General features: G+C 39.3%; 1 protein-coding gene across 1 annotated transcript; it reads left to right on the top strand.

Moving 5' to 3' along the window:
- The first annotated feature begins 1,073 nt into the window (after positions 1-1,073).
- Positions 1,074-8,484, top strand: LOC121153984 (NXPE family member 1-like). Its single transcript, XM_040976732.1, has 5 exons — positions 1,074-1,078; positions 2,323-3,078; positions 4,701-4,759; positions 6,984-7,196; positions 7,883-8,484. Exons 1-5 carry the CDS (start codon positions 1,074-1,076, stop codon positions 8,416-8,418), a joined length of 1,569 nt encoding a protein of 522 aa, XP_040832666.1. The 3' UTR covers positions 8,419-8,484.
- The last annotated feature ends 1,257 nt before the right edge of the window (positions 8,485-9,741 follow it).

Raw genomic sequence — 9,741 nt, 5'->3', positions numbered from 1 at the left:
AAACTCTTTTTATTTGAACATAAGGAAAAGATCCTGAAATGTGCACATGAAAAAAAAAATCAACTGAAATTTAAATGAATGCATAGGTCTCAAAGGAGATTTCTCACAGGAAACTCTACAGGCCAGAAGAGAATGGAGCGACATATCCAGAATCTAAACACAAAAAATTGTCATCCCAGGACAACACATCCAGCAAAACTTTCCTTTGTCTTTGAAAACGAAATAAAATTATTCCTAGGTAAGGAAAAATTAAAAGAATATGCATCTTCCATACCTGCTCTATAAATGATACTTAAAAATGTTCTCTTCACAGAGAAAAGGAATAGCACCTACCAAAACCAAAGGCAAATACGAAAAACATCCCAGAAAATAACAACGGAAGACTAAAAGGAAACCCTTCTCCGTTGCTGGTGGGGCTGCAGGTTGGTGTAGCCTTTATGGAAACCAATATGAAGAACACTCAAACTGAAAGTCTGCATACCATATGATCCAGCAATAGCACTCCTAGGAATATATCCAAAACACCTGTTACATGAGAAACCAACATGCACCCCATGTTCAGAGCAGCACAATCAATAACTGCAAAAACTTGAAAGCAACCGAAATGCCCATCAACAGAAGACTGGATTAAAAAGCTATGGTTCATCTACTCCATGGAATACCACTCAGCTATTAAAAAAAAATGAAATGCAGTTCTTTGTTGCCAAATGGACCCAACTAGAAACCATCATGCTAAGGCAAATGAGCCAATCCCGAGAGATTAAATACCACATGTTTGCCTTAATTTAAGTTGAAAAACTGTCAATTTGTAAAAGGGTACCTGTAACATGTAGTATTACAATGTTAATTAACCCCATAATGTTGGAAACTGTTGTTGATGTTATGTTATGGCATTTAATTGGTCGGAACGACAATCTGCCAGCTATGTCTCCAGACCAGAGTTGGTCTCCCCAAGAAACTGTTAAATTAAGCTGGGCAATAAAATACTGGACACTATGCAAGGCACATGCTTGCATTAAAGAAACAAGACTAGATTTGAACTGTAATACTGCAATAAGGTAGAGCAATCCACCATGGGGTGAGGGCAAGAGGAGGGCAAGAGGGAACATCACAGCCTATGAAACGTTGTTATAAAATTAAATGCAATAAAATATATATATATATATAAGACTAAATCAATGAAGAACCCATTGATAACATGACAGGGCAAAATTACCACCCATTCATATTAACCCTGAATGCAAATGGCTTAAACTCATCTATCAAAAATCATGGATCAGTAGAGTGGATTAAAAACACAAAACTCATATGTTTGTTGCCTGTAGGAGACACATTTCACCAACAAAAATCAGCAGAAACTATATCTCATGGATTTTGATCTTTTTTGTTACTTTCACTCTTCAAAACACTTTTTTCTGATCGAATTCATCCATGATACATACATACAGTAGCATTATTTTCTTCAAAAAGCTTCTTTATTTTCTTTTGCATTTCTTCAGCGACGTAAAGTCATGCAGTAGCATGTTATTTAACTTCACAGTGTTGTTAATTTCTTTTTGTATTTCTTTCTGTTGCTAATTTTGTGGTTTATCATTTAAGGGGATGTTAGTAGCTGTGTAAGGAAGACTATCATATCTAGCAGCATGTTATTTAACTTCATGGTATTGTGAATTTCTATTTTCCTGCCTGTTATTGTTGATTTTGTATTGTGGCTTTACATTTAGTGGGATGTATATTAACTGTGTAATGGAGACTATCACATCCAGATGTGAGGATACAATGCATATGCTCTCCACTTCCAGACAAAGATAGACTCACAATGAAACTTTTTACTATATGTTGACAATAGGATGCTGGACTTTCTACCATTGTCCATGTCTACAATGATGGACATATGACTGTATATGAAGAACTATACTATAGCAATGATATAGGGGAACTCAGTGAGGGTGGAGGGAATTGGGGAGGGCATAAGGGAAATCCCAGGACTGATGGAATTGTATCATAAAGTGATAAAAATAAAAAAGAAGCAAAAAGAAAAATACTAGATTCACCTATGTTTCAATTGGCAAAGACAACATAAGTTACTAGTTGAATGTTAGGCGTATGTGAAAAGGAAGTGTAATTCCAAGAGAATCAGGGTATTACACAAAAATATTCTCTGAGTCATACACTTCGGTTTTAATGTGTTTGTCTATAACCATGCCCTAAAACAATAAGACATAAATATAATTTTACACTCAAAAGTTTTGTGAAGTTGGAAAAACTGATGATAATATTAAGTTAATATTAAGTTAAATATTCACATTCATTTCTTCGTAGTTCACATTTCTTGTCATTTCAGATCTGGAGTGCTCTAAAAGTCCCCGTCTCCCTTGGCTACTGCAATGCCTCCATGATGCCCGCATTCCCAAATACACCATTGAGCCTGGTGACATCACCTACAGGGACAGACCTGAGAGTGAAGGAAATCCTGGAGAAGCTAGATCGGCTGATCCCACCCAGACCGTTCACCAACATGGATGCCACCACCAGTGCCACACACAGCACAGCCACCATCCTCAACCCGCAAGACTCATACTGCACAGGGGACCAGCTGCACATCCTGCTGGAGATGAAGGACCACTTGGGTCACAGGAAGGAATACGGTGGGGATTTCCTGAGGGCCAGGATGTCCTCCCCGGCCCTGAAGGCAGGAGCTTCAGGAAAGGTGACCGACTTCAACAATGGCACCTACCTTGTCAGCTTCACTCTGTTCTGGGAAGGCCAGGTCTCTCTTTCTGTGCTCCTCATCCACCCCAGTGAAGGGGCAGCAGCTCTCTGGCGGGCAAGGAACCAAGGCTATAACAGAATTTTTTTCAAAGGGAAATTTGTGAATGGAACCTCTGATGTCTTCACTGAGTGTAGCCTGATTCCAAATTCCAACACCCAATGGTGCAAATACTTGAATGATAGAGACCAAGAAATCTTCTACTGTGTGAAACCTCAACACATGCCCTGTGAAGCCTTAACCCATGTGACATCCATGAACCAGAATATTACATATCTTACCAGCAAGGAGAAAAGCCTTTTCCACAGGTAAGTCTACATCTCCATACACTGACAGTTGATCCTCTAGAGTGCTATCATGCTCTTCCTTGTGTATGACATTCTCAGATGCCTCCTCTACTCAAGATTCTGGTCAAATGTATGCTGCTCCATGGGGCATGTTGTCACAGTCCACAACAAAGTTGGTGTTTTCTTTGAAATGGTCAATAAAAGACAGGCGCCCAAGGTGGAACTGCAAAATACACCTGTGCTTCTCCAGGACGACTGCTATTGTCAGATCCAGTCATGTCCTTAACTGTTGACCTTGATTTTACACCATGTTCTCTATGTAAAGTTGTTCTCTGTGTTCACAGACTTTCTGTCCTAGATGTGTGACAGCCATGCTCCTCTACCCATCAGATCATATTCCATAAAATCTGCTTCTTGGATGTCTTTCACATTCATCCAATTCTCTCCATGTGAATTTCAGACGCTGTCATTATCTCTAAACTACTTCTAATGGATACCTAACAAAACCTCTTGTCGAGAATCCTTCCCACAGCTAATCAATTCTCTACATTGAGATCTGGTAATATCCCACTCCTTACAATGAGCTCCAGCTGATCACATGGTCACATAATTCTCAGGACTTAACTGTTCAGGATGCAGTACTACCTTATACTCCCTAGGTCCCTGACTCCCTGCTGAATAAATAAATGCATAGTTGGGTTTCTGTTTCTTGTCTTTTATGCTTCATGATGCAACTCACCAATTATCTTCCTATCCATGACCAACCATTTTAATCCCTCAGTCCAAAGGGAAAGTATACTGACTCACTGACTCTCTGCATTGGACCTTATAGCAGTAATCAGGTAGCACATCTGTTGTGCCTGAAGCCTGGTCCTCATTCCCCCCTGAGCCACTCTGTGCCTAAATCCACTTACATTATAGTACACACACTGGATACAAAGACTGATAACACACTGTAAGAGCTTTTAAGTTAGAAAACTTGGGCAGTCTTTGATCAACTGGAAGAATGAAATGCTGCGAACATCATTCATGCATCAGACTGAACACTTCCTTATGCCCCTGCCTTGACAGACGATAAGGATATAGCAGTGGGCTAGGGAAATGCATCACCTCATTTTCTAAAGTTTACCACATGCAGAAAGCAAGTTTGTGGGAATCGTGTAGGTAAACAGGAAACAGACTGAAGAGGGAATCAGGGACCTTGTAATAAAAGCTCAATGTGCCTTGATAAGGAGACGGGTGTCCTTAGGCAACTAATAAGGAGATCATGACATGATGGGCTGTAAGAGTGAGCATTTAGAGACTGACCATCATCCAAAAAAAAAAATTACATGAACTTGAAAAAGAATTGTGAAGTGTGCAAGAAATATGTGAATTTATAGATGAGACAACAATTAGAGCACAAACTCCTGTAAGTACAGCTTGTATGCAACAGATGAGTATGCATGTTTGGACTTCAGCTCTCTCCGCATAACAAAACATAATTATTAGCAATACCAAGCAAGTCTAACTTTGCAATAATAACAATAAATTTCAGTTACAGAAAATAAAAAATAATCCTTCAATTCCAACCAGGTGATTCAAGTTACCTGTGTTATGTGGACACACAACAGGCTGATTACTGTCCTAATTTTTTTTTGAAGGTCCAAAGTGGGAGTTGAAATCATGCAAGACCAACACATTGCTGTCTCTCAATGTAACAGTAAGTTTGCTCCATGTGCCAGGTGCTGCTTCACATGTGTCTACAACAGGAGCCCTAGTCACTGCAGGTCTCCTGGTGTGTGGTTCCCATCAGTAATAACTTCCTGGCCTTTTCCAGCTTCTATACATACCCACATTGCTTGTATCTCCTTTCTCTGTCTACAAAGTCACAACACTGGAGCGAGCCTTCATGTCACATCTCCCTGACCCAGCCTTCAGCCACTTTCTATATCTGAAGAAAAATGATGTGTGGTTGGGCCCTAAAGATAATGTAGGGTCATATCCATATCTTCAAGGCCATAATCTTAGTCACATGTGGAAAGGTCACAGGGAGAAGGAAATAGAATGTGGAAATATTTCATGGGCAATTAATCTATCAAAAACAATCTCCTAAACAAATGGTAAATATTATAAAACGCACTATCACCCACAAACTATCCATAATACTCAAGCCCATTACAAAAGAGAACAATAAGGAAAGCTTAGAACCAGACAGGAAATGGTCAGCATGGATTCACATATACCTTACTAAGTAGGACACAGAGATTAGATACTCCTCACTGGAGAATGGAAGATTTCTCTGCACACACCTCCTAAAATAGTTCTACACCTCAACTGTTGACATACACCTTGCTAGAGTTATAAGCCAGTTTAGACTATCCTAAAATCTGTCAAGTACAGCAAAATGATGCTTCAACACTATAAACTGCTAAATACTAAAATGAAAATAGACACGAGACAGCTGAATAGTACCCTATAGCCATTTTAAGGTGTATAGAAGCTGGTTGTATATAAACTAAAATCAAAATGTCAATGAAGTAGTCACAGGATGTGGTTAAGAACTTGCATTTTGTAACATATTGGTTACTCAATACCATGACAATTCCATAATGTTGTAAATTGTCGTTGATGTTAAGTTGGGGCTTTTAATTGATCAGGATAATATTCTGCCAGCTCTTCCTTCAGACCAGAGATGATCTCCCCAAGAAACCATTGAATCTATCTGGACAATTTGATGCTGGACTCTTTGCTTGGTATATGCTTGCAATGAAAGATTCTCAACTGAATTTGATCTGTAATACTGCAACAAGGTGGAGGAATCCACCATGGTGGGAGGGCATGGGAGTGGTTGCAGGAATCTCAGAGCCTATGAAACTGTATCACATAATACAATGTAATTAATTTTAAAAGTATTAAGCAAAATTAACACGTAACAGAAAACATATGAGAATATGCTATGCATCTGAAATTATTAAATACTCTGACACATACATAGTATACAATAAATAGTTTATAAAAATATCTCAAAAACTATCATCTCACTGAAGTATGCCGAGAAAATAAGAAAATAATGACTAGAGATTTCAAGTTTCTAGGCTCATGGGAACAGAGATCCAGCAGGATAAGCTATTGAGCTTCACAGAAACCAAATCAAAATAATTGCAACATAATTCTGGAGTAACAATATGCCCTTTAGCAAACTAAGTCGCTAGGACATAGAGCACGTTCTAGGTACCTCTTCCAGTTCTGCCACTAGCACTCTTTTTGCCACTTTGACCATAGGTTACAAAGAAAGTACAACCCAGTAAAAATGTGCTGATCTGTGAACAGAAATAACCAGCACTGCAAGGCAACTCAGAAACTAAGCCAGGAGGATAAAGCAGATGTTACTGGGGTATTCCCCATTCTTGTAACAAGTCAATGGCTGTGCATAATTGTAATCAGGATCATTGCTCAATTTTTTTTAGGAGGAAATGAATGGAGGTGATATTAAAAAATTCTAAGTCATGTCTTCAAAACTTAAACAGATTGTCCTTCCTTTTCATTTCCCTCCTGTTTTCTGGCTGATCTGTAGATTTCATGTGAGAAATAAGAGTGAAGCCACATGTAAAAAGGGCAGTGTAAAAGCAGGCTACAAGGCCCTAGAGTCCCTGACATGTGCAACTCCAGGTTAGCCCTGGCTAATTTGCTCCCTCCAGCTATGTGATTTAAAGGAGAATCAAGTTCCTGTTTTTTTTAATTCATTACATATTGAACATTCTTGCAGAATTCCAGCTTTTTTCCTAATTAATACATAATGTAATTGTCAATGGATTTGTGGATGGCACAAAAATGAAAATTCAACATGTGCCCATCACTCGGGATGGGTTAGTAGCATAGTGAATGGCAAGAAAAAAGAAATTTCAATGTTAAACTTATGCAAACACAAGTATCTGTGTTAGCAGAGACTACAGAGACAAAAGGGAAATGCCACATTGGAATGGAGATCCCCGTCCCTGGTGGTTACACCATACATGGAAGATGGTTCACAACATTTTGTAATCAGACTCTACTAGGTACAGCTCCAGTGAGTCACTGCTTGAAAGGAAAACTCATCTACCTCCTGGGAGACTCTACACTGCGCCAATGGATCTACTACTTACCCAAAGTAGTGAAAAGTATGTAGATGTGCTATTTTCTTGTAGAAATTCGGGCTTGTCTTATTGCTTGTTTAATGAGGTCTCATTGTCTCATTTGAACTGCTTTGTTTCCCACTGCATGTATCTTTCTGAATTCAAGTCTATCAATTTAAAATATATTTCATTCCCCATTTCATAAGAAATGTTGATCCTCTCTGTAAATTCCAATGATAGTTTTACACTTTGAATGACAATTCCCAAATGTGGATTGCAACCTGCCTGAGAGGATAAGGGAAAAAAATAGTCAGAAATAATCTAGGAGTGGGGGGCGATGTTTGACTAATCAGTTAAGATCTGAAGCAACCACTCAGGATGCTGACCCCATTGGAGTGCCTGGAGTTCAGGCCACTCACTGCTCCCAATTGCTGATGCATACTCTGGGAAGCAGCAAGTGATCATTCAAGTGACTTTGTCCTTGCCACCTAGTTCAGAGACATGAATTGAAACCTCATCTAGTCCCAGCTATGTACATACTTAGGAAATGACCCAACAGATGAGATCCACCCCCCTTTTCCTTTCTCTTTCTTTCTCTCCTGTCTAACTCCACCTTTCAAATAAAAATAAATAAGTCTAAATATGTTCAATTATATATACATATATAACTGAATATATATTAGATCAATATTAGTTATCTTCTAACTAGAAGATTTGTTTGTTTTTATCAGCACTAAAATTTTTTGATCTTCATGGAACCGGACTTTTTAAGAAACATTTGCTTCTGGATCCAGAAAAACACACTCAGGTTCAATGGAAAAAACATAGTCATCCTTTTGTCACAGTTCAACTCTACTCAGTGGTAGATGATGGCTACATCCCTCGGGAAATTGACCGGATACCAGGTGACAAGGATACCGTCATCATCATCACCTTTGGCCAACACTTCAGACCCTTCCCCATTGACATCTTCATTCGCAGGGCCCTCAGTGTCCGAAAGGCTATTGAGCGACTGTTCATGAGAAGCCCAGCCACTAAGGTGATCATTAAGACAGAAAACATCAGAGAGATGCACATAGACACAGAGAGGTTTGGAGATTTCCATGGTTACATTCAGTACCTTACTATGAAGGACATTTTCAAGGACCTCAACGTGGGGCTCATTGATGCCTGGGACATGACCATTGCATACGGCATCAATAATGTCCACCCACCTGAGCATGTGATTGGAAATCAGATCAATATGTTCTTCAATTACATTTGCTGACATAGACACACATAGGTGTGTGCGCACACACACACACACACATTGCCATGAAACAATCTTTGCAAATAATCCCACATGCATTGCCAAAAAGGTTCATTCATTTGAGGAAGTAGAATGTGACAATGTTCTGAAATAGGGATCACTTAACTTTGTAAACAACAAGCTAATAAGATTTTTACACTTTATAGGCCACCTGGTGTCTGTCCCAACTGTCCCTTGCTCTTACTGTAGTGTAAAAGCAGCCAACAACAACATGTGAACAAGAGGGTTTGGTTACTTCTCAATGAAACTTCACTTATGAACTCTAATTTATATAATTTCTATGTCATGATGCATTTGTCTTCTGATTGCTACCCAGCTTATTAAGGGTTGAAAGCCGTTCTCTAATCATAGACTCAAAAGAGATTTCTATTCTCTAGGCCACTGTTTGCCGCCACCTGTTTAAAGCAAGAACTCTAGTACAGTTAAACAGAAATCCCATGGAGGATGAGAAAAGTCTAGTATCACACTGGAGAAAATTAAAATTCCAACGTCAGCATTGTGACACAATGAGTTTATCTACTACTTTCAAAACTAATATCACCTGTTGAAGCACTGGTCAGACTACCAGGTGCCCTTTTTTCAATCTCCCTTGCTGCTAATGCACACAGATGGTAGCAAATAATGGCTCAACTATTTGGTGGTAGCTAACGCATGAGAGCCTAGAGATGAGTCATTTTCACATGGAAAATCTCTCCCTCCCCCTCTTTTTCCCTGTCACTTTGCTTTATAAATAAATAAATGAATAAATCCTAATGTAAGTTAAAAAAAAAAAAAAACTCCCAGCCTTGAAGAAATTTAACCAGAAAACTAAAACAAACATCACCCAATGGATGACATTTTTTGTTACGTCATACAAAATCAAACATGAAGGCCTATCACTCTTTCTGTTTAATAATGAACTCACAGTGAATGTCAGAAAGCAGAAGTAACTGTTCTTGGTTGCTAGGTCATTCTCTCAGAAAAAGAATTAATGGGCCAACTCGATGGCTCAGTAGGCTAATCCACCACCTTCAAACACCAGCATTTCATACTGGTCTGGTCCATGTCCTAGGTGCTCCACTTTGATCCAATTTCCTCATTGTGGCCTGGGAAAGCAGCAGCAGATGTCCTAGAAGCTTGGTATCCCACACCAGTTAGCGAGACCAGGTAGAAGCTCCTGGCTCCTGGCTCCTGGCTCCTGGCACCTAGCTCCAGATTGGCTCAGCTCTGGTTGTTGCAGCCATTTGGGGTGTGAACTAGTGGATGGAATATCTTTCTCTCTGTGTCTCTCCTTCTCTCTGA

The sequence above is a fragment of the Ochotona curzoniae genome, unplaced genomic scaffold, assembly GCF_017591425.1.
Source record: "Ochotona curzoniae isolate NIBS_2020 unplaced genomic scaffold, NIBS_Ocur_1.0 contig_2723, whole genome shotgun sequence".
Lineage (NCBI taxonomy): Eukaryota > Metazoa > Chordata > Mammalia > Lagomorpha > Ochotonidae > Ochotona > Ochotona curzoniae.
The sequence above is the reverse complement of the archived record's forward strand: the minus strand, read 5'-3'. Positions and strand labels throughout refer to the sequence as shown.